The sequence below is a fragment of the Esox lucius genome, chromosome 20, assembly GCF_011004845.1.
Source record: "Esox lucius isolate fEsoLuc1 chromosome 20, fEsoLuc1.pri, whole genome shotgun sequence".
Lineage (NCBI taxonomy): Eukaryota > Metazoa > Chordata > Actinopteri > Esociformes > Esocidae > Esox > Esox lucius.
In genome coordinates this window covers 22,218,678-22,244,874 of record NC_047588.1, presented here as the reverse complement: position 1 = coordinate 22,244,874, position 26,197 = coordinate 22,218,678, and the positions used below count along the sequence as shown (strand labels likewise).

At 38.9% G+C, this 26,197-nt stretch overlaps 1 protein-coding gene across 1 annotated transcript; it reads left to right on the top strand.

Annotated features, from left to right (window-relative positions):
* The first annotated feature begins 1,905 nt into the window (after positions 1–1,905).
* On the top strand, positions 1,906–26,066 carry sim1a (SIM bHLH transcription factor 1a). The gene is made up of 12 exons (XM_020041015.2): positions 1,906–1,971; positions 2,250–2,864; positions 7,533–7,615; positions 8,366–8,455; positions 8,603–8,711; positions 8,804–8,889; positions 9,010–9,209; positions 9,423–9,529; positions 9,982–10,129; positions 19,474–19,639; positions 20,494–20,917; positions 23,876–26,066. The coding sequence occupies exons 2-12, from the start codon at positions 2,690–2,692 to the stop codon at positions 24,592–24,594; spliced, it is 2,307 nt and encodes a 768-aa protein (XP_019896574.1). The 5' UTR covers positions 1,906–1,971; positions 2,250–2,689; the 3' UTR covers positions 24,595–26,066.
* Positions 26,067–26,197: the final 131 nt, after the last annotated feature.

Below are 26,197 nucleotides of genomic sequence, written 5' to 3'. Positions count from 1 at the left end.
GCACAAATATCAGCATTCTGATTTTTTTTGTGTTTGGTCGCCCGGTGTCGCCCCTGTAAAGATGTCGCCCCGACTTCTGTCGTCTATACCTAAAACCGGCACTTACTGACATCTAGGCCTATTTTAATATTATTATAGAAACATAACCACACTTAGCCTTACAGCTTTTATAGCTTCCTCGTGCAATCTAAAACGGAATCTACCAGTTATGTTTTTATTTTGGTTTTATTCTATTTATTTTTTCTTATTCTGTTTTATTTTTGTGATCTTGTCCCTGTTGTTTTATTATTAAGGTGGTTCGAGTCCCTCTTGTTTTGTTGCTTATCTTCTAGGATTTATTTTTATTCTATTGGATTTTTATATTTTTCTTTGTAAAGCACATTGAATTGCTTCTGTGTATGAACTGTGCTATATAAATTAACTTGCTTGTTTGCTTGCATACCATATCCTTCACATCCTTTTCGTATCATCAAACCATTAAGTGACACTTCGTGCCTTTGGATGCGGGCATTACGCTCCTGGAAGAGACCCAATAATAAACCCTCTTTCAAAGTTATTTTGATATTTTCTCGACATTTTGATCCAAAATCGAGGTCAAATGGGCCTGTTTAGGGTTTCTATGCATGCCACAGGGCATTATATATGTTCATTGCTAAACTGTTTGGCCGTACACCTGTATGGAAACACCTGAATATATGTTCCTCCACTCATTTATTCAGTTTTTTCCTTTAATTTGTTATCAGTCTGTGTGTATGAATGCTATATATATATCAAATATTATAATGTAATTCCCATCAATGCTTTATATCTATTCACATTTGTAAAATAATCATTAAAAAAACGGTGCACCGCCCTTAACGCCCGAATGGGCGGCCGCCTCTGGGCAGTCCATCCTGAAGACTTCATGATCTCGAGTATCTTCAATTGTTCTGTTCCACAGATAAAGCAGCCTCATTTTAAGTAAATTCCGGTTGTACGAAAAGGTTAAAAAGGAGTCACCGATTTCTAGTGCGCATCGCGTCCTGTCTCATTTTCTCTTTCTCGTGCGCCGCAGGTGATATAGTATTACCAGGGTATCCACGTCGAAAGGGAAAATAATGCGATATGATTTGGGAAGGGTAGAATTGTGCATGCGTTCGTAGGAGAATCAGAGCGAGATGGAAGCACCGGGGTTGGGGGTGAGAGTGCATGGACAATAGCGCACTGGTCTTTCTTACTTGAGGCGTTTCCATTAGGTGTCCACAAGTGGATAAAAACACATTATATTAAAGATTTGGCATTGGTCTTGTTTTATATGTCAAATGCATCTGGCTATTGACTAAGATCTGCGGACTCATGCATTGTGGAGCAAGTATAATGTCCACGGCTAAACTACTATGAATTCGTGAGTCCACTAATTTTCTAAATCATAACATATTTTAGAATTATATCAAACGAAAAACATAGTGATTTATTAAACATGGATATTTTTTCTACATTGCATTTCGTACTTCAGACGATAGGCTAAACTTGGTTTACATCATCAAAACATATATCACTGTATAGCTTTAAACACACTTTTTGCTAATAAACCATATGGCCGTCTGTAATGTGCCCAGGTTGTTTTTAACGTGGCTAAAGACGAAAATGTCTACGAGCAAATCCCGGATTCGCATTCACCACTGGCAGGTTTATAACACGAATGCCCAATAGGGAAATGGACTAGACTAACAATCGCCCAATGGGAGGATGGGAGAAGAGCGGGGGTGGGCTTGCCTCAGATTCAACGGGAGATCTAGAGTTAATAACAGAGGGTTTGGAAACTATTTTTGATAGCATCCCTAAAGCAGGTATGAGAGAAGGCTAGCGTGTCGCTTATGTCTTAGTTTGAAATCTGCTAAGGATATTTTGAGGAATAAGGAGAACAGGAAATTAGGCGTGAAAAGAGGTAACATTACAGGAGAAAAATAAAGTTGTGGATTCCGCTCCGGGGTAAGTTAATAATCGAATATTCGTCTATGGCGTACTCTCTGACATTGTCCTAAAACGCCTAGTCGTTAGAATAGCCTACTATTCGTTGTTGTGTGACTATTTGTCCTCTGGTCTTTACGCTATTTAAGGCCTATATTGGTCTTACCGAACTGTGGTTTCATCTGATGTAATGTAACGTGTCCAATTGACAAGTGTGCATCAATAGGCCATATGGGTCTACTTGGACAGTATTTAATTCAATGAGTTAATGTATCCGCGCATGTTTATTTTTTTCAAAGGGACATGATGTCTTCTGCAGCTGTATGAAAGATGTAAACTCCACACTGTAGTAATGTAACGCAGAGATACTGGGCCCACGTGGATGTAGCCTACAGTTGTCTACATGAATCTGGAGCTATGGCAAATCACAACTATAACATCACATAATAATGGATACTCATCACCTTATCGACAGAGTACTCTGCCCTGGAAGTAACATTGGATTGTTTTTGTATTTTATTTCTGCAATACTACATTACGTTGATGCACCGCACAAGAGAATCAGCGCTTGAGAAATTCAGTTCACGCATTTCAAGAACCTGCGCCCAAGAAAGAATTCATGGGTGGCGAAGTATTACACTTATTTACAATTGAGACTTTTATAGTGAGTCACCTATAGGTTTTTATATAGATTTTGCGGAATTTACCCAAAGGACGAGGGAAATATCATATTTTGAAAATGAAAGAAAAATCTAAAAATGCTGCCCGGACTCGTCGGGAAAAGGAAAATAGTGAATTCTATGAGCTGGCCAAACTACTGCCTCTGCCTTCTGCCATCACGTCTCAGCTTGATAAAGCTTCAATTATTAGACTCACAACAAGCTACTTGAAAATGAGAATAGTTTTTCCTGAAGGTAAGATTGCTATTTTATTGTATAATACTGTTCTTAATAATTATATCAGTAGTTATAATCATCATGCATTTGTGTGTTAATTGTTTATGTATGTAGGCATATTCATTCTCATTATAATTACAAATGTTTCTACCTGCATCATATAACTTGTTGCCTCATCTATGTTCTTGCTTTTACATACATGAGTGTTGTGTGCTGTTATAAAGAATTTTGCAGTCGTATTACCTTTTGTATTCCTCACTCATTCTACAAAACCTTGTTCCCCCACTTTCATTAATTTACAGTAAGGATTGGAACAACAGCTGTTCATTTGTTTATGTTATGAAAGAGTAGTCAGATGTGTCTAAATTAAGCTATGCCTTAAGCATAAGCAGGCTATTGTAGGCTATAGCATAAAAGCCAGGCTCTATTCTATTCCAAAAAGTAACATGGCTATGTTGCGTATGATATTAGTACTATTTTTAAATGTAGTTTACTAATATTTGGAACACATTTTAGTTGGTGAAACTTGGTCAAACATATGCCATATGTGCTCATGAGAATGTAGGTCTTTGACACGAAATTGCAGAAATGATGAACAACCTTGGTCTTGAAAATAATTTATTTTATTGTATTGTATTCCATCACAAGGTACCTTAATTGTTTTCAAAAAACATTTGGCCAAGTACCCATATGGCCCCTTACCTCATATAATGGCCCGTAAAATTAGGAGTGTGCGCACGTGAATGGATAACCTTCCGTGGTCCACAAGTCTTTATTTACGAAGAATGCACTGTCTGGTCTTTTTACATTTATACACGTGTAGTCCCCTTTCAGAGTCAGTCGACCATGATGCCCCTGGTAGACGATTAGCCGTCATTTGCCACCTTCTCACCAAGGTCTCCATGGGCCCCTGTTCTGCGTGACTGCTACAGAGCCGCGCCAATTAGGATCGGCCGTGCGACTATTGCTGTTTGATCCCTCCAAACATATGGGGCACTTGTATACAACACCACCGCAGAGGAGGAGCGGTGGAAAGAAATCAAGGCTTCTCAAGATGAAGCTAAAGAAAATATAAACAAAGGGGAGGTTAGAATAAAAACCGAGTATAGGATTGATACGATCCCTCTATGTGTGGAGGTTGTTTTTAGGCCTAGTAAACCGAGCCTAACATTTACCAGGTGATCAATAGTTCACCGCGTGCACCAACGTCTGGTGCCTATTGGTAGCCAGTATATTTTCAATGCAGTTCAGCTATGAGTGGAACACTGAACCAGGCTTAAAAGGCTACTTAACATCTGTTATAAACAGTCCAATTTACATATACCAAATGCATGTAATTTGTTGTTGTAGTCTGCAGTGCAGATATCGTTGTGACAAGTGTAATCTTTGGTTTATTGTTTGTTTTTATATTCATCAGGGTTTTAAGGAGGTTCAGTTCCACACCTTTACAAGGATGAACTTGAAATGTATTAACATAGCTGGACAGAAATTTCGTTATAATACTAAACAAGCAATTACTGTAAAAATGTTCAGGTGTGGGCCTATGCAATAACTTATACGCTGTTATCTTTCATGTTTACAGATTATTGTGTCTTTTTATATAAAATCAAATTAATTCAGTTATAAATATTATTATTAATATCGATCATATGAAACTTAGTAATACATCATAATATATACATACACCACATTATACACCCGTCTTCACCAGGTAATGTTTTGTTCACAATTTCAGGTAAACTACAGTTCACAATTTCCAACTCTGATAAGGAAACAAAGCATGGTAACGTTTTCCACACGGTAAAATAAACTGATGAATAATTGAAGCTACATTTTCATAGGGGGAGGGGGATAGTGTCATGGGGAATCTTCTGTATACTCACGCTTGAGAATCCTGTCACTGATGCGTTTTACGATCCGTGTTGCGAAGCATGTGCTTTCCTCATTATAAGCCTCTGCTTATTTAAAGCGAGCACACACACATCTAGAGCGAAGAAGGAAAAACAAATCGCTATGTCAATCAGTTTGTCTAATAAGTGGAACCATTTCTTCACGACTTTGTAATGTACTAGTCTACAAAATTGGTGATTTTGACCAGATGGTACTCTGTACAGACATAGCACATCACATACTCGTCTTACGTCTGTGTTCTTAATAAACCACGTATATAATAACTATGTACAACACCACATTTTTTTTCTTATTATCAAAATCTGCCTGACGAAGGTTTTTGACCAAAACATTGCACACCTGCAAGAAACAGTGGTCGGATATATATCTGACACACTCTGGCTACACTCTGACTGTACATAGTAAAGACGAATTTTCCCGACAATTTTCTTGGGCAAATCTATGTCTTAATTTGAATCCAGGTTTCTCTACTACTGGCTTGCAGTTATAACTGGTTTTAACCTTCAAACTTTACTTGAAAATAGTAGTCCAATGGGTCTGACTACCAAATTTAAGCTGTCGGCCTTAATTGGGGTAACTATTTCGCTGGGATTTCTTTGTGGGGGGTTTTGACGTGGAAAATGGATGGCATTGAAGCAATAGTAGTTTTCTCTCTTGTCACTCTTTTTTATCTTTCTTTCATGGGGGGATGAAATACAAACTAATAATACAAAGGTAGCAAGTATTTCTTCACTGCTTTCACACATTTTCACCTCTTCGGACAAAAACAATAATTGAGACATCCCATATCTTATAAATTCAGATATTCTTAGTTGCAGCCGTAACAGCTTATAAACTGTCACTGGTATGGCTTATTTGTACTTACAGCGTTTGTGTAGAGACATGTTGCCGCTGAATTAACACAAAATATTAACAACATTTCTTGATCTATTTTTTTTGCTAGAGCAGTTTTAAAGTAATGTTAATTGGAAATGATATATTAAGCGTGCTAACATTAGGTTGTCACTCCTATTGTGTAACTAACAGCAATACCATGGCTAAGTAAATTAAGAAAACAATGTCAGTAAATGTCAATTAAATACGACCCTTTTAAATGCCTTTAAAAGTAATTTTCATCACATAATGTGACCTAATTAACATCTTCAAAAGAAAATTATGTATCGATTGAACTTTATAAAGAAGTGAAAATGTAAGGAAACATAAAAATTGTATTTACTAAATATACAAATAAACTGTAATGTTGCTAAGTGAATAAATGAACATGTCTAATGGTGGTTGAATATGAAATCTGGTGATATTTTGCTGCGGATTTCCAATAGTTTCTTCGTGGGGTCAATATTATTATTGTTAATAACGTTATGTACCGTTATGTTAAAAGAGCATTGTTCATTCAACGGTGCATTTTTAATGTCAATGTCATTTTTCCCCCCGGGTTTTCATGGTTCTCTACGTTGTTACAATTATCTGAGTTAATTACGTGTGTAGGCTACCAAACATATACTAGTACTTCGAAGAGCAGGATCCCATGTAAACAATAATCTGACCTGTAAATGACGCGCACGTGCGCAACATAACAAGTTGAGTTTGCAGACACTGGGAGCTTTCCCAACTGCTATGTAGTAGTCATAAAACATATCTAACACTGCATGCTAGCAATTCCTTCCGGACAAGGCTCTCCATTTCAATCAATATTTAAATTGTCACTAAACGCATCTAGTTTCAAAGGTAGTTTTGTTCAGTTTTTAACACTATGGCGCATCTTTATGTAATAATGCTTAATTTAATTCCCAAATCAGATGAGAAAATCCGACAATTAGCAAAATGGGACATTTAAGCTTTTTAATGAATATCTCTGCAGGTGTCCCATTTACACACTACTCACCCTGTAGCGATCTATGAGCGCATTGATGCCTAGACTCTCCAACTATGCACTGCGAGCGAAGGCCTTATTATTCGATGTAAAGTGTCCCAGGTCTATTCATGAACAGTGAAGCTTATCGTTAGTATTGGTGGCCGACATTATTGTATTAGAATTATGAGAAATACAAAAGGTTAGTAGCTAGCCTATTACAGGCAAACCAAAACAATAATGTAGGATAGGCTATAGCCCACAATTGCATTCGCCTGCGACATGCATGGTGGTATGAATTAATTGGATTTCTATGTTTCCAAAGTTCTAAATAGGAAACCTATGTTATTCTATTGAATGTATTGGAGCTCCACATTATATCATTATCCACTGAATAATTCCATAAAGCTGCGTGGTTCAGCTCCTGTAGTGAAGAGGCTGCGTATTTGAGCTGTGTGAGTCATGTGGTTGTATCTGTTGTGTAAACGTAAAATGGGGTCTTTGAACAGCGCGTGTTTGTTTTCGTACCGAATTTGCATTTCAATCCGGATTGCTCGAGGGCTTACCGCGGACTGCAACTCTTATTTGCTTTATCGAGTTTTGTTGGTTCCTTCGGGTTAGCTGTGGAGATTTACATGTCAAATGTCTGTTTTACCACCTGTTTACAGTCCATTCAATGAGAAAACATTTTTCGTTCACTATTAAATCCACTATTGTGTTCAACTGAATGAATAATATTTAGAATAATAAAAAATATAGGCATGTACATATAGGATATGGTTGTATTCATCTCAGCCATTCTCTCAATAATAGTAGTTCGGGGAAAATTTATTTCTTTAGGATTCAAGGTTATTTAAAAAAAAAAGGTGTTTTGTTTAACGTTGTAATGATATATAATATATATATACATCCCTTTTGTGTTGCAGGTCTGGGAGAGTCCTGGGGCCACGTGAGTCGGACCGGTTCTCTGGATAATGTCGGTCGAGAGCTAGGATCACATCTTTTACAGGTGGGATCACATGTCTTACAGGTGCAGACTTTTTTTGAATTATGCAATTGAATCCAATTTTAATATTTGTCATTTATTTTAAATAAAACGAAATCGTATGGTGATGACTAATTCTGTATATACATTTCCAATTAATGCAAGTATTCTTGTTAGTGTTGTTGTTATTATTAAAAGGATTTGTCATGCAGGATCAGTGGTCATTCCATTATGCATTTTTTAAAGAGGGCGGGATTTTTCTTTTTTCCGTGTCCCTTCGCCTTCTGCTGCTGCTCTCATTCTTGTAGGTTTAAATCGGAAAATAAGTTAAATGCATTCATAGTCACGCGTTGCGCCTCTCTCCCCTCCTCCATGAATCTGTACCTAACAAGGGTTCCTACATTATTGTTACAACACTAAATGCAGTGGAGGAAAGTGGCATGGTCTAGTGAAAGCGGTAGACTTAAAAATGATGGTAATGATATTAAGAATAAATGTGCATAAATGATTCGATTCTTCTAATGGTTCCAGGCTATTTAAATGTGGTACATTTAAGTAGACTGCAAAATAATAATACTGTGTAGAACCAGTATTAGGCTATTATTGGTAAAAGCCTATTACAGTTAACCGATGAGAAATCGATGCTTCTGTACTGTTATGGATGGTTTTGCTTATTAATATACCAAACGAATGATCTTAAAACATGTGTAGCATAATAAATATAATGTGCAGGCCCAGATGGACAGAGGTTTAGACATTGCTTCCATTTTTCAGACACTGGACGGGTTCATTTTTGTGGTTGGTCCGGACGGGAAAATCATGTACATATCTGAAACAGCATCAGTCCATTTGGGCTTATCACAGGTAGGTTGTGACATAATAGGTTTTAATTTCGGTGAAATGACATCCCTTCATCTTTCAGTTCTATATCACTTTAACTGAAAGTAAAAATGTCCAATTACATTTCATATGCTATGGGATGCATTTTATAAATGTTAATATTTTTAACAGGTAGAGCTGACAGGAAATAGTATTTACGAATACATCCACCCTGCTGACCACGACGAAATGACGGCGGTGCTAACGGCTTGTCAACCCTACCATTCGCACTTTGTTCAAGGTATGGCATGGCACCTGCTGGTCACTACGTCTCGTGTCATGGTTTTGAAATTATTCTTGACGCTGATCGCTGTTCTCTCTGTTTCTTGGAAGAATATGAAATTGAACGTTCCTTCTTCTTGAGAATGAAATGCGTTCTTGCTAAAAGAAATGCTGGTCTGACGTGTGGTGGATACAAGGTGTGCCTATATGACATTGATAATTGTTAGCATGCTTATGCAAAACTTAATTACATTAATTAAACAATATGTGTATTCTTAAAACCCTCAGCATATGTATGTGTGTACCATTTCTGTAAGGTGATCCACTGCAGTGGGTACTTAAAGATTCGTCAGTATAGCTTGGACATGTCTCTGTTTGATGGCTGCTACCAGAATGTGGGCTTGGTGGCAGTGGGCCACTCTCTACCTCCCAGTGCGGTCACTGAGATAAAACTACACAGCAACATGTTCATGTTCAGAGCCAGTCTGGATATGAAGCTCATCTTCCTTGATTCCAGGTGAATAGAGTAGTAAATGTCACTTACACTGAATATTCATAGCAGTCCCATTGGAAACAACTCTATATATGTTTCATATATTATTAATACAGCTTTCATAAACACTACACTGATGCATTAGTGGTGATACTTATTTATAAAAGCTCAAATGTTCTGTATGTATGTGTATTCATGTGCAATTATGTGTGTGTATTAATATTGTTTGCGTCCCAGGGTTGCAGAGCTGACAGGCTATGAGCCTCAAGATCTTATAGAGAAGACCATATACCACCATGTCCATAGTTGCGACACCTTCCATCTCAGATGTGCACACCACTTGTGTGAGTTAGGTTTGTTTTCATTTCCTGTAGCTACCGTCTCTAAGTCCTCAGCACTAGGATGTTCAATCTTTAATATATTACCAGTGTGTGGCAAAAACAAAAGTCGCTGACTAACACCACTGTCTTTATGGAAAAAATGGACTCAGATATCCAATGCCCTTGCGTGTTCTTTTGTAAATGATTTACATTAGCTGAAAATAGTGCTATGTTTTCCATTTCCAAATTGGTTTTTGAAACCTCTAATTTATACTGTGGTCTGTTATCATCTGATAACTCAAATATGCATATTTTTTCAATTCAGATTTGCACTACAGTAATTTTGTTTTACATGATCACTAGTTAATCCTTACTTTTTAGCATTAAAAACAATGAAGCCAACATTTCACTTTCACTCTTACACTGCTTCCTTTATTTGCCTCTTTCTTTTCCGCTACCTCCCTCTCTCTCCACAGTGCTGGTAAAAGGTCAGGTGACCACTAAATACTACAGGTTCCTAGCTAAGCAGGGTGGCTGGGTCTGGGTCCAGAGCTACGCCACCATCGTACACAACAGCCGTTCATCCAGACCCCACTGTATCGTCAGTGTCAACTACGTCTTGACGTAAGTACCAGTCTGAGCAAGAACCAGGGAATAACATATGGAAATGTTAATAATGTTATTTACACTTATTTGCAATGTAGTCCTTTGTAGATGTGCTGCCCCCCTTAAATCATCCTTCTTCCTTATCTTGCAAATACAGGCCTATCCCCACTAAGATACCTTTACTGAGTTTAACAAGAATTTTAAATATTGTGAACATCTAAATTGTCGACCCTCCATTTCTGTTGTATCGTGGTCTCTACAGACACCCACCAGAGATGTCTGCTGATTGAAGTCATAGGAAGCTTCATGTAATTAACATAAGTAACTAGCTGGCTACTGGATGATTTATTAACACCAAGTTATTAACATACTACAAATAATATTATTGAGTTCCAATGTCAGCCTGTTCCTTGCCATACCTTCTATTGATTAGCGGGAGAAGGCAGCTGCAAATTTGGGAAAACTCCAGTTTTTCTGGGATATTTGTGTCAGAATAAATGTCATAAATAGGTCAAATAACACTATTTGACATGAAATTAGCTTCTAAATGTATCTGTCAAAAACATTAATTGATTGTAGAATGTTTGTGTTGAATGGCTTGGGTTAGCTGTAACTTGGTACATGGCTTGCTGGCCATGCAAGAAAACTAAAAACAATTATCAGAAACTTTTTTTCCAATAATCTTAGGATTGATTTAGTAATCCATTGATATAGTAGTCACATGTGAAATCACTTTAGCCATTCTACTGAAATCAAACTTAATGGAAATAACCCAAGATATAACAAACAAAATAAACAAGCAAAACAACTAGTAAGCCCTTCAAAGCAACATATTATATTTAGAATGGTCAAATTGCTGCACACAAATGTTTTATGCTTATCACTGAGCTTTTTCAGTGAGCTTTTTCAGACAGGGCTCTGAAGTCACATTTGTACTTGATTTGGTTGTTTTAATTTGATTATTGTCTCTGGGAGTAAGAAGCAGGAGCCTGATCCGATTTTTTGTGTTGAACACAGAAAACACACACACACACCATAAGATAATGATTAAATGATGAGTATTGGCACCCAAGGTTTACACAAGCAACCACAAAGCAATTAACAAGAGGTTAATTAAAAACAGGACATGGCTGTCCATTTGCATGGATTAAGTTTAGTGGATAAGGTTTTTGATGAAAGTATATTTAACAATGTTTCAAAAAGGACTTTTCTTTTGTTGAGATAATTTACAGTTGAGCAAAATTGTGTATTTTTGTCTTATTATTTATTTGTTGTTGTGTTAATAACATTTCTTTCATAGGGTGAGACGTTACATTAGCTTACAGGAAGACTGCAGCCTGCAGCCCTATTACTCTCTTTAATTTAGAATATTGATTTAGTGAAAAACTCACAGTTGTTTTCTATCAATTTATTCAGCTGTAGAATGGCATCCAGATCATCTCATATCCATATCTATACATATAAAAAACAGTAGACCCAATAGTGATCACTATTAAATACATATCCAATCCCAAATGGATCCCTAAACCCTACACCCTTTGCACTCACGGAGATCTGAGAGGGTTTGACAGGTCAGGTAATGGTTCCACCTGGCCCTCTGATAAGTTAAGATCCAGCATATCACTTAAACACTTAGATCTCCACAAGTGCATAGGGTGCAGGGCATTGGGGTCTATTTGGGATTGGGACAGTCTTTTTGTTTGGTTAGTGGTTAAACAGCAGATCTTCACTCCAAGGGTTTAGACTGGGTGTCTTTATAAAATATAATAAAACATTTGATTGATTTGTTAGTTAAAATCCACTTTTGGTAGTTAGCCATTTCTGTGAAACTGCACATAAAGACACACATTTGCATCCTTGTTCATCCATCAAATTCACTTCAAATCACATACATTGAGCAATGAGCAATTGAAGCACACAGGCCAGGAAAAACTCAAGAGTAGGGTTGGAAACTAAGAGAAGAACCTTGCTCTAGTTTAATCTTGTAGTAACAAAAGTGTTGATGATTTTTTCTGCCAAACTATTTTTGTGAATGTGTAGAGGGATATACTTTACTAGAAGCTTGCTTTACGGTCCTGATATTTTCTGTATACAAGGAAGTTCCTTGTTGCAACTTTTAGTGTTAAGTGGTGCAACTGCATCCATGGTATAACGCAGGGTTAATTGTTGATCATTGGTTAGATGGTTAAGATTTTTATTGAATCTACGGCATCCAAGAATTTTTGCGTTGTCCGAGAACTCATATTGAAACTTTTTAAAGTCCTTGGTTGGGGTTAAATTACTTTTTGCAACAGTAAATTATAAAGTGGTGGTCCAATAATCCAGGATTATGAGGAAAACATTTTTGATCCACAATATCTACTCCGTGGGACTATATTCTAGGAATGATTGTGGAAATGTCCTGAAAGATTGTTGGACAAAACCCACTGAATCATCTGTGGCTGCCATGCCTTTCTTAAAGGGTCAATGGGCTTTTCTATGTAAATATTGAAGTTGCCAAAAATTACAATATCTGCCATGACTGTGAGGTCTGATAAGAATTCTGGGAACTCAGTGAGGAATGCTGTATGTGTCATGGGACTTTAAACAGCATATATGGAAAGAAGTTGAGTAGGGTGTATTGATATCATCACTAGAACCTTATGACTGAAACCTAAAGACAGATGCTTCTCCAAAAACGCATGTCTCAAAAAGTAATCTAACATTGTCTAGAAGTGACCTCATCCTGATATTTCACACCACACCATCAACCTAAAAAAGAAATAAAATTTGTGCTGCATGTTTGGGGGAGATACACTGCTCTTTCATTCTCAGTAGGCTAGAATTGGTTGTCTCTCAAATGTTTCTTCTAAATTAATAATTATCGTGCAAGGTGCTTTTTATTAGGAAGGAGATTTCAGGCTTTAATTTCATAACCTAACAATGCTTGTCCAAGTGCCATGCTCCAGCTGTCATTGTTGTGCATGGGGCCATGCAGATGCTAAATGGAAAACGCCATGCGTAGACATCTGTTTCTAATGTGAATTTATTTAATACCTCATTGAGGATAGTATATTAAGTGTCCGTTCATTGTTTTTATTATGCACTAATACATTATTTCAAAAGCCTCTTCTATTAAATTAAGTGGGCTTTAATATGTACCACATGGCAAATTAAATGAATATGATATTTACATGAATAAAGAGTTGCCAAGAAAATACGTTTTAAAAACATGACCTATATTTCCTGAATTTAACTCTTATTATACCAGGTATGACTGACAAAACATGGTAGGAATTAGGGTTAACTGCCCTAGGATAGAACAACAGATTTGTTCAGCTTGCCAGCTCTAAGATTTAATCTAGCTACCTTTGGTTAATGGTCACGTGTTCTAATCTCTAGGTTGACCTGCTACAGAATAGTCTGCTTCATATAAAACAGAGTAGAAGAAAACAGCTCGACAAGCACCCCCTCCAATCCATAACGGCTTTATGTGTTTATGAGATTTTAATTGGTAGGCCGTAAAGATACAGTGGGGAGAACAAGTATTTGATACACTGCCGATTTTGCACGTTTTCCCACTTACAAAGCATGTCGAAGTCTGTAATTTTTATCATAGGTACTCTTCAACTGTGAGTGATGGAATCTAAAACACAATTTAGAAAATCACATTGTATGATTGTTTAGTAATTAATTTGCATTTTATTGCATGACATAAGTATTTGATATATCAGAAAAGCAGAACTTAATATTTGGTACAGAAACCTTTGTTTGCAATTACAGAGATCATACATTTCCTGTAGTTCTTGACAAGGTTTGCACACACTGCAGCAGGGATTTTGTCCCACTCCTCCATACAGACCTTCTCCAGATCCTTCAGGTTTCGGGGCTGTCGCTGGGCAATACAGACTTTCAGCTCCCTCCAAAGATTTTCTATTGTCTTCAGGTCTGGAGACTGGCCAGACCACTCCAGGACCTTGAGATGCTTCTTACGGAGCCACTCCTTAGTTGCCCTGGCTTTGTGTTTTGGGTCGTTGCTGGAAGACCCAGCCACGACCCATCTTCAATGCTCTTACTGAGGGAAGGAGGTTGTAGGCCAAAATCTCGCGATACATGGCCCCATCCATTCTCACCTCAATAGGGTGCAGTCGTCCTGTCCCCTTTGCAGAAAAGCATCCCCAAAGAATGATGTTTCCACCTCCATGCTTCACGGTTGGGATGGTGTTCTTGGGGTTGTACTCATCTTTCTTCTTCCTCCAAACACAGTGAGTTGAGTTTAGCCCAAAAAGCTCTATTTCTGTCTCATCAGACCACATTACCTTCTCACATTACTCCTCTGGATCATCCAGATGGTCATTGGCAAACTTCAGACGGGCCTGGACATGCGCTAGCACTGTATAGTGTTTACAGCTGCCAGCCCAGAAAATAGAGAGTTTAGAATTTGTGAATTAAGATTTATTAAAAGCTTTAGTAAATTAGTAATGTCTTGTTATCTTGTTTAGATGTTTTATTGTCTAAGACATTAAGCTGTAAAGAGAGAATATGCAAACGTTGTTTTGCCTCAACAATACTGTGTGAATAATCACCTATAATACCAATTTAAAATGTTTCTTATTTTACTTTTATTCTACCAAGCAAGCCGATTGAGAATACATTTTTATTTATGAAAACCAGGCCAAAGGCGTATCAGTTGTAAGACATAACTCAGATACCCATATATTCAATCAAAAGCAATCATTAGCTTCATGTACAATGATGTATAAATAAATTACACTATACTTTATGAGCTGATACATGCATAAATTGTAATGTTTAGTTCATTGTCACCTAAAATATTTGCAAGGATGACCTTTCAGTGTTCATTAGATGTACAGTTAGGTCTGGAAATATTTGGACACTGATACGATTTCCATTATTTTGGCTCTGTACTCCACCACAATGGATTTGAAATGAAACAACCGAGAAGCAGAAAACCTCAGATTTTCAGCTTTAATTCAAGAACAAAAATATTGTTTGAAAAAAATATTGTTTGAAATGTTTAGGAATTGCAACAATTTTTCTTCCACTGTCCCCTTATTTCAGGGGCTCAAATGTAATTGGACAAATTAACAAAATCATAAAATATTTATTTGTAATACTTTGTCGATAATCCTTTGCAGGCAATGACTGCTTGAAGTCTGCAATGCATGGATCACCAAACACTGGGTTTCCTCCTTTGTAATGCTTTGCCAGGCTTTTACTGCAGCTGTCTTCAGTTGTTGGTTCGTGGGTCTTTCTGCCTTAAGTTTTGTCTTCAGCAAGTCAAATGCATGCTCGATCAGGTTGAGATCAGATGATTGACTCCGCCATTTCAGAATATTCCACTTCTTTGCCTGAAAAAAACTTCTGGATTGCTTTCGCAGTATGTCTTGGATCTGTAAAGTGAATCAACTTCGCTGAATTTGGCTGAATCTGAGCAGACCATATATCCTTATACACTTCAGATTTCATCCAGCTGCTTCTGTCTTCTGTCACATCATCAATAAACGCTAGTGACCCAGTGCCATTGGAAGCCATTCATGCCCATGCCATGACACATGCTCTACCGTGTTTTACAGATGATGTGGTATGCTTCGGATCATGAGCCATTCCAAGCCTTCTCCTTACATTTTGCTGGACCGCATAAGTGGAGCTGGCCTAGAAGAGCGAATGTATCTTACTTACTGACTGACTGACTGACTGAGTGCCTGACTGACTGACCCCCTGTTAAATAGCATAGCGGTTAGACAATGGAACAACAGGTCCCACGTTCGCCACTCGTAGCTTTTAAAACATATTATGCCTCAGGAATTTTTCAGGATAGACAAAACCTTTGCTAGCTACAACCTTCAGTAGCTATGTAATAGGAAGCCTAATATAAAACAGTTCTGGTGGATATTAGGATTTGTTCAGGAAAGAGAAACACTTCGCTGGCTACAACCTTCAGTAGCTATGTTATAGGAAGACTAAAATGAAACCGTTTACTGTTATATTGCGACTATTTCTGGTCGATTTTCAAATTATATCTTAGGATTTGTTCAGGATAGACAAAAACTTTGCTGACTACACGATTCTCTCGTCTTTTCACTTGACGAAAAAGTATTTTATCGTCACCTACACTCACCTAAAGGATTATTAGGAACACCTGTTCAATTTCTCATTAATGCAATTATCTAATCAACCAATCACATGGCAGTTGCTTCAATGCATTTAGGGGTGTGGTCCTGGTCAAGACAATCTACTGAACTCCAAACTGAATGTCAGAATGGGAAAGAAAGGTGATTTAAGGAATTTTGAGCGTGGCATGGTTGTTGGTGCCAGACGGGCCGGTCTGAGTATTTCACAATCTGCTCAGTTACTGGGATTTTCACGCACAACCATTTCTAGGGTTTACAAAGAATGGTGTGAAAAGGGAAAAACATCCAGTATGCGGCAGTCCTGGGGGCGAAAATGCCTTGTTGATGCTAGAGGTCAGAGGAAAATGGGCCGACTGATTCAAGCTGATAAAACCTTGAGGCGGATGGGCTACAACAGCAGAGGACCCCACAGGGTACCACTCATCTCCACTACAAATAGGAAAAAGAGGCTACAATTTGCACAAGCTCACCAAAATTGGACAGTTGAAGACTGGAAGAATGTTGCCTGGTCTGATGAGTCTTGATTTCTGTTGAGACATTCAGATGGTAGGATCAGAATTTGGGGGAAACAGAATGAGAACATGGATCCATCATGCCTTGTTACCACTGTGCAGGCTGGTGGTGGTGGTGTAATGGTGTGGGGAATATTTTCTTGGCACACTTTAGGCCCCTTAGTGCCAATTGAGCATTGTTTCTGACCATGTCCATCCCTTTATGACCACCATGTACCCATCCTCTGATGGCTACTTCCAGCAGGATAATGCACCATGTCACAAAGCTCAAATCATTTCAAATTGGTTTCTTGAACATGACAATGAGTTCACTGTACTGAAATGGCCCCCACAGTCACCAGATCTCAACCCAATAGAGCATCTTTGGGATGTGGTGGAATGGGAGCTTCGTGCCCTGGATGTGCATCCCACAAATCTCCATCAACTGCAAGATGCTATCCTATCAATATGGGCCAACATTTCTAAAGAATGCTTTCAGCACCTTGTTGAATCAATGCCACGTAGAATTAAGGCAGTTCTGAAGGCGAAAGGGGGTCAAACACAGTATTAGTATGGTGTTCCTAATAATCCTTTAGGTGAGTGTATATTCATACAGTAAATATTGTATCAATGTCATTCACGAATGGCTAATAAGCTGTTAAAACGGCCAGTGACAAAAGCCATACAGTTCATAGATGCTATTTGTGGAGGAAAACTTAATATGAAAGGTTACTCAGTTTAACACAATGGTTAATGGTGTCTAACGGAATATTCAAACTTGGTGTGATGATAATGCGTGACAAAATTATGTAATAATACCGACGCCCTGCAAATGTATAGCTTGGTGGCATAGTGGTTAAAGACAGCCTTTCACATGGGCAACCCAGATTTGAGTCTCGGCAGGGCAATAATTATCAACACTTTTTATTGCGGGCCGGCTGAACTAGGCTTACATGGATTCTTGTTTCTTCCCATCACTCTGGAAAAAGGATGTTTTTTTGGCATAGTCTATTCTGACTTTTCTATTCTTGAGGCTTATGAATGGTTTGCACCTTGTGGTGAACCCTCTGTATTTGCTCTGGTAAAGTCCTCTCTTTATGGTAGACTTGGATAATGATATGCCTACCTCCTGGAGAGTGTTCTTCACTTGGGTGGATGTTCTGAAGGGGTTTTTCTTTACCATGGAAAGGATCCTACGATCATCTACCACTGTTGTCTTCCCTGGACATCCAGGTCTTTTTGTGTTGCAGAGCTCACCAGTGCATTTTTCCCCCCTCAGAATCTACCAAACTGTTGATTTGGTCACTCCTAATGTTCCTGCTATCTCTCTGATGGATTTTCTTTTTGCAGCCTAATGATGGCCTGTTTCACTTGCATTGGGAGCTTCTTTGACAGATTTGTTGTGAGTTCACAGCAACAGCTTCCAAATGCGAATGCCACACCTGGAATAAACTCCAGACCTTTTACCTGCTTAATTGATTAAGAAATAATGAAGGAATAGCCCACACTTGTCCATGAAACAACTTTTTAGTCAATTGTCCAATTATGCTTGGCCCCTTGAAAAAGAGGGGGCTACATATTAAATACTGTATTTCCTAAATTGTTACTACAATTTGCATGTGAATACCTTCAAATCTGAGAGACTACACTTTAGGTGCATATTCATTATTTAACTATATTATTTAACTGTAACTTCAATTATTTCCAGACCTAACTGTATATCTGGGTCACTTTCTCATTGTAGCTATGGGATCTAATCTTGGTGGATTAACACAGTAGCAGGTAGAGTTATACTTGTTGATACATTGATTAACACACAGTAGGGCACTTCACCTCTGGTTGAACTACCTCCGTGTGTACAAGAACTGATAACCACATCAATCATTCCTATTGTCTAGTACTGATAACCCCTGTGTGTTATCTGTCTCTCTGACTGACTGACTGTTTTGTGCATTGAAATGTGTGAACTTACCTCATCCTATGGGAACCCTACTCCAAATGGGTTTGTATAGAATGTGTATGTCTTCGTTGTAATTGTGTGTGTTTTACAAGTCATGGATCCTGTGTGTACCTGTTTGAGTGTGTATTTATGTGTCTCTGTGCCCATTAACGGGTTGCCATGCAATTCGTCTGTGTATGTAAACATGTGTGTGCATAGAAGTAGCTTCAGTGACCAGAATAAGCCATGTCCAGGTTTTACCATATCTAACTAGAGTCATCATAGTGAATAAAATCCATACAGCCCTTTACAGAGAAATCAATGTAGTTTCCAAGTACTGTCTCCTAGCATGGTATTCCTGTGGGCTTGGTTTATCCAGACATAGCCCTTAATCTCACTGTGTATTTGAACGGACAGCCTCCCCTCTGTTGTATGTTTGTTAAAGGCCTTGTTTCTCCTGCTGGAGAAACAACCCATCCCAAAAAACCCTCCCACTCTCTGTTCTCTATTATTGTCTCTTAGTCTCTCTTTGTCTCTCTCTTCCACACGCACTCCCACACAGATCATAGTCTTATTACCAGACCTACAGTATGCTATTATTCACCACCCAAGAGTGAAACAATTAAAATACCAACATACAAATGTTTTCACCACAGTTGGATAAAAAGTATTGACATTGGAGCTGCCTTGACTTGTTTAATAAGGGGTTTATTTCATGTTAATACATACAAATATTTAAATGAGGAATATAGCTGTAGATCCTCTTTATTCATAGTACGCATGTCTATGTCTCTCTAGTGATACAGAGTATAAAGGTCTGCAGCTGTCTCTTGACCAAGTGACAGGCACAAAGCCATCCTTCCTCTACAGCAGCACTCCCACCAGCCTCAATGAGAACCGCAGAGCACCCAAGAGCAGAGTGTCCCGACCGAAAGCCAAGGCTCGACTGTCTCCTTACACACAGGTGAGGCTCCATAGGAGCTTCATACAAGGCTTGTCTTGTGCACCACCTACACAAAGTCATAATGCTGCATGATCTGTCAAGGATGGGGTATATCTTATTTCCCTATTTTTCAGTGAACTCCAAAACTATTTGGACAGGTAGAGATTTTTTTTATTTGTGGCTCTGTATTCCAGAACTTGGCTATATGGTTGTATTAAGCTATAATTTGAGAGCATTGTAATTCAAATTCGATTAACCATTTACAAATTACAACAGGTTTGTACATAGTTCCCCCATTTAAAGTTGCCAAAAGTAATTGGACTGTTGGCTTCACAGCTCTGATATAATTTAAAAAATGGTCAATCTGATATGGATGAAAATATCTTCAAATCAATGCTGACAGTGATCACATACAACCCCAGAGTCATTGTGTAATTGTTTCTCGAAAGTAATGGAATGCAGAGCGAAAATCTAAAACAATTACCAATGTCCGTATGCTTATGGAATTCACTATATTGTTTGTTTTTCTCTATTACTTTCGCTCTCTGTCTTTGTCTCTGTCTCTCTCTCTCTCTGTCTTTGTCTCTGTCTCTCTCTCTCTCTCTCTGTCTTTGTCTCTGTCTCTCTCTCTGTCTTTGTCTCTGTCTCTCTCTCTCTGTCTTTGTCTCTGTCTCTCTCTGTCTTTGTCTCTGTCTCTCTCTGTCTTTGTCTCTGTCTCTCTCTGTCTTTATCTCTGTCTCTCTGTCTCTCTCTGTCTTTGTCTCTGTCTCTCTCTCTCTCTCTGTCTTTGTCTCTGTCTCTCTCTGTCTTTGTCTCTGTCACTCTCTCTCTCTCTTTGTCTTTGTATCTCTCTCTCTCTCTCTCTGTCTATACAGTACACTGGTTTCCCGGTTGAGCGCTCAGAGTCAGATCAGGACAGCCCTTGGGCGGGAAGCCCTGTCAATGACACTGCCTCACCTCAGCTGGTGGAGCAGAGGGAGCGGCTCGACTCCTCCTGTGCCTACAGGCAGTTCTCCGAGCCACATTCCCTCTGCCACAGCCATCCAATCACTGATGAGCCCCATCGCCACAGTCACAGTGACAACCATTCCAACCCCTACACAAACGGTCACAACCAGATCTGTGGGCGGGGACGTTGTGAGGCAGGGAGGTACTTCCTGGGGACTCCCCAAGTTGGGAGAGAGGCATGGTGGGGAGCCGCCCGCTCTGTACTGCCTCTGACCAAGACCTCATCACTGGAGAATGGAGAAGTTTATGAGAGCAGCATGCCCCACATCTCTGCCATCCATAACCAAAATAGTAAGTTTTTATTCCTGGCCCCTTATCCAGTAACTGTTAATAAAGGCTGGGGGTGGGTAAACTCCATTCTTAGAGAGTAACAGTTTGTGCAGGCTTTTGTTTCAGCCCAGCTAGAATACACATATTTGATTTCACAGTCCAGATCACTAATGGATGGAATTATAAATCTTTGTTTTCTCACCTTAAATAACCAAAAAAGACCTCGGTGGTAAATAAAATATATTTTGTGTTTGCATCTTTGTAAAAAATCAGCAGGAAATGTAGCTTTTTCCATAACCCTTAACCTCTAGGATAAGGGTCACCAAATTTTTTAGGCTTGACAGCTACTTGAAAAAAATGTGAAGTTACTCACTTTTTTTAAAAACTTTCTATTAGGCAACTTTTACCAAGGTTGCTAGTGTAGAAGAGAAAGTATAGCACCTTCCCTGTGAATATTACAAATATTAATAAAGAAAAACTGTAATGGGTCTTTCACAAAGAAAACATCAAGAAAATAAATGTTGTTCTGGTGAAAGAAAGTCCAGAATACTTTTCCTTTAATGGCAATCTTTCCTTTTAATTACAATTCTACAAAAAGAGGAATGTGTAGGTCTTTGATGAATCTCATCTACTGCTGCAACTATTTTATATAAATATTAGACACAATTCATGTTTTTCTCTTTATAGACTTCACAGTTCTGGGGAAAGTGATAAGGAGTGGATAGGCTCCAATGCTTTTAATGCTTTTTAGATGCTTAAAATATTCACCAAGCTTCGTAGTATTAACCACAAATGCATGGACAGTTTGAAATGATGTAACATTTATAGAAGAACCAAGCAAGAACCAACCTAATTTACAACTGCTCCATGCATGTTCTGTTTTGATTTGTGGTGTAGAAGGTGCATGCCAGCCTGGTGTCGCTACAGTCAGTATGAGATCAAACATGCGAACCACACAAAGACTGGGCAGGCAACATGCTGCAAATGTACAATAAGGGATTAAAAGCGGTGGAATAATGTCATTAATAACTTGAATTGTTCATTAGTTTTTGCAGTGGAGTATGTGAAAACCTTCTTTACTTGAGAATAGTTTAGTAAGCTTGCAAGTTACCAGTAGTTTGTGAGCAACATGTTTGACATCACTGTTCTAGGATAATATGTTGACCTGCTGTATGTTCTGTTTGGCAAAGAGATTTTTAAGACCAATGTTTTTTCCCCTCCCTCTAATAGATTTTTTTTATTTTTTTTTTGCCAGAAGCAATTAATTTAATAGTAAGCTACAACTACAGTTTACCAATATTTTCCCCAATAGAAAACCAAGCAGTCTTTAACTCAGCCTGCATTTGATACACTGCCGATTTTGCAGGTTTTCCCAATTACAAAGCATGTAGAAGTCTGTAATTTTTATCATAGGTACTCTTCAACTGTGACTGACAGAATCTAAAACAAAATCCAGAAAATCACATTGTATGATTTTTAAGTAATTAATTAGCAATGTATTGCATGACATAAGTATTTGATATATCAGAAAAGCAGAACTTAATATTTGGTACAGAAACCTTTGTTTGCAATTACAGAGATCATACGTTTCCTGTAGTTCTTGACCAGGTTTGCACACACTGCAGCAGGGATTCTGGCTCACTCCTCCATACAGACCTTGTCCACATCCTTCAGGTTTCGGGGCTGTCGCTGGGCATTACGGACTTTCAGCTCTCTCCAAAGATTTTCTATTGGGTTCAGGTCTGGAGACTGTTTAGGCCACTCCAGGACCTTGAGATGCTTCTTACGGAGCCACTCCTTAGTTGCCCTGGCTTTGTGTTTTGGGTCATGTCATGCTGGAAGACCCAGCCACGACCCATCTTCAATGCTCTTACTGAGGGAAGGAGGTTGTTGGCCAAGATCTCGTGATACACGGCTCCATCCATCCTCCCCTCAATATGGTGCAGTCGTCCTGTCCCCTTTGCAGAAAAGCATCCCCAAAGAATGATGTTTCCACCTCCATGCTTCACGGTTGGGATGGTGTTCTTGGGGTTGTACTCATCCTTCTTCTTCCTCCAAACACGGCGAGTGGGGTTTAGACCAAAAAGCTCTCTTTTTGTCTCATTGTGGAGAGGTTGGAGTCTGTTTGATTGAGTGTGTGGACAGGTGTCTTTTATACAGGTAACGAGTTCAAACAGGTGCAGTTAATACAGGTAATGAGTGGAGAACAGGAGGGCTTCTTAAAGAAAAACTAACAGGTCTGTGAGAGCCGGAATTCTTACTGGTTGGTAGGTGATCAAATACTTATGTCATGCAATAAAATGCTAATTAATTATTTTAAAATCATACAATGTGATTTTCTGGGTTTTTGTTTTTGATTCCGTCTCTCACAGTTGAAGTGTACCTATGATAAATTGTACAGACCTCTACATGCTTTGTATGTAGGAAAACCTGCAAAACCGGCAGTGTATCAAATACTTGTTATCCCTACACTGTATTTAGGATGTTTACTGTTTGGGTCATTCTTATATTTGACAACAAGTTTAATTTCTCTCTCTGAAAACAAAATTTCCTCTCTGAAATTAGGATATGTAATTGTTGTCCTATAAAATAAAATATATTATTATTATAGCTACTCTAATTTAAAAGCCTGAGTTAAATATGACGCTGAACATTTGAGTATGAAACATAAAATTATGGGTTCAGGCAGATTGGCCCAATCTCTCTATTTTTGTGACCAGAGCCGTAATTGGTTTTGATACTCTAATTGCTGATCACTGTTTTTTACACACCCCTTTTTGACATCACTTAAATTGCTGCAATACAAAGAATATCAGACTAAAACAGGTAGTGCATGTTATGGATTGGAAGATTTCAGTTTGAGTCATTAGGCAAGTAATTTATTAGGTGACATTCCCTTTTACTTCAGTCATTTTCTATTTAGATTTTTTAGACTTAAGTGTGACACTTGGGCATTTTCTCCACTACTGCCCTCTACAGGCCATGGCCAATGGGACGAGGACAGCGTGGTCAGCTCGCCAGAAGGAGGCTCCGCCAGTGACTCTGGGGACCATTACCGCGCTGACCCATTTCGGACCAGCTCCCAGGAGCCGAGCAAGATTGAAACTTTGATCAGAGCCACACAACAGATGATTAAGGAGGAGGAGAATCGGGTGCTGCACCGCAGCCATCTCCACCCAGGCCCTAACACTCCTATAGGACCTGCAAATGGCCTTCCTAAGGGCCCTGGCCCCTGCTTCACAATCGACTACCCCCAGGGGGTTTTGCAAAGCGTCTTATGCCATGGGCTGGGTCAGGTGATCAGCCCCGCCTCCAGCCCTGCCCCGTTGTCCAGACTTAGAAGCCCAGGTTCTGACCACCACCTTCACAAGCACAAAGACTACCTCCAGCAAACTGGTCAGACAGACCTTTCCCCTGTCCCTCTCCAGTACCAGCTGGGCCAAACAGGCCCATCCTCAGCCACCTCCCTCTGCTATTCACATCCTCACCCCCAAACCCAAGGGGGGAGGCTCTACTTGGACAAGCATGCTGCTACTTTCTCCCTGACTGGCTATGCTGTGGAGCACCTGTATGACACAGAGAGCCTCAGGGGCTCTGCTGGCTCCACCCACTATGATGTGACTTCACACTTGTGCATGCAGGCTGAGCAAGGGCCGGGACACAAGGGGACCTCAGTAATTATAACCAATGGCAGCTAACGCAAAGCTCATTTAATTACACTAAGACAGCGTCTGAAATTGCATCCTAATAGCTACTGTTTGTATGTATAGGGCCCATTTACTGCTCTAGTCAAAAGTGGTGCACCATAAATGGAATAAGGTACCATTCTGGACACTTACTAATACATAAAGAAGAAACTGTAATTTCAATTAATCTTAATGCCATGACCTTAGCACAGCGTCTTACGGATGTTATCCATGAAAAATCCTATCCTACATAGAGATTTTCTTTTTTTCTTTTTTTCAGAAATACATCACTCCAGTTGCACTGCCAGAAATGAAGTCGTATTGTGGGAACCTCATCCCCATGGCTAAAGATGGTGTTATTGATATGTTTTGAGGGCAAGTTTCCATTTCAGTGCACTTTGCAGTGATGTGTATGACCAGAATCAGAATTCTACAAGATACACTAGACCAACTGTAGTTAAGTAAAACTAGCACTATAGTTAAACTACAGTTGTCATCAGCATTGGCGGGGACAAATAAACAAAAAAATAAGCATAGCACCCCCATTAACATCCCCAAGAATTATTCAGGAATGCATTGTGTCAGTTGAGCCCAACGTCCATGTGTCGGGTGACCATTCGCCAATCAGCGCCCCCGGTGATCAGCACCACCTGACTTTCGACCTAGTACCTTCTTATCTCTCCCAATCAAAACTTCCTGGAATTGCTATTGGACATCAGTAATTATGCAAATGTATTTTGTCTAAGTTTTTTTCCTGCTATTTAGTGGTGTGGATTAAGAGCAGTGTACCCACATCTTTCATAAGAGAATGATAAGAAATCTGGGATTGTTAAAAATCCAGGCAATCCTTATTATTTTTTTAATAAAGGAAACATTAAAATAATTATAGAGATTGGGGAACTGAATATGTAACAAAATTATTGGAAATGCCCTGGACCTGAGTGAAGGATCTCGATCTTTTAGAAAAAGTGTTGAAAGGGGTGGAAGAGTTATATACTCTATGATCAAAGTATTCAAAGGGCCAATGTCCAAAAACACACTATTCTTAAGAAATGATCACACATTGCCCTAAAGTGAGCTCCCCTTGTCGGAAATGTATCACTACCCATGAAATTTAGGTTCAGGTGAAAATCAGGTTGTTTAGGGAGGGATATTCTGTTTATTTCTATGGTTTAGAATCAGCTGTCAGTGTTATTTTATCTTCTAAACCAATGGTTTATTTACAAGCTGGGACTTTTCAAATGGATGCAAATTTCAGATGAATGATCACATGACTGCTGTCACCTTTAAAAATGTTTTTACTGAAAACAGATTGTATGCATTTTCTTACAGTACCTCTGATTTTAAACAATGTTTATCTCAAAACTGTTATTCTGGAAAGATTTGTCAGGAGATTTTGTTAACTCCGTCAGATTTGTCTAAATGAATTTTGAAGTAGCAGGATCAGCTATACTATAAGGACCCCGTAAGCAGGGGCGTTGGACTGGGGGGAAAAGGGGTACTAAGTATATAGGGCCCTAATGTGTAGAGGGGCCCTCAAAAATGTTTGAATCTTGAATAAAGTGGGGAGGGGCCCTCAGAGACCGCCTATGTACAGGGCCCAGAATTTTGTGCT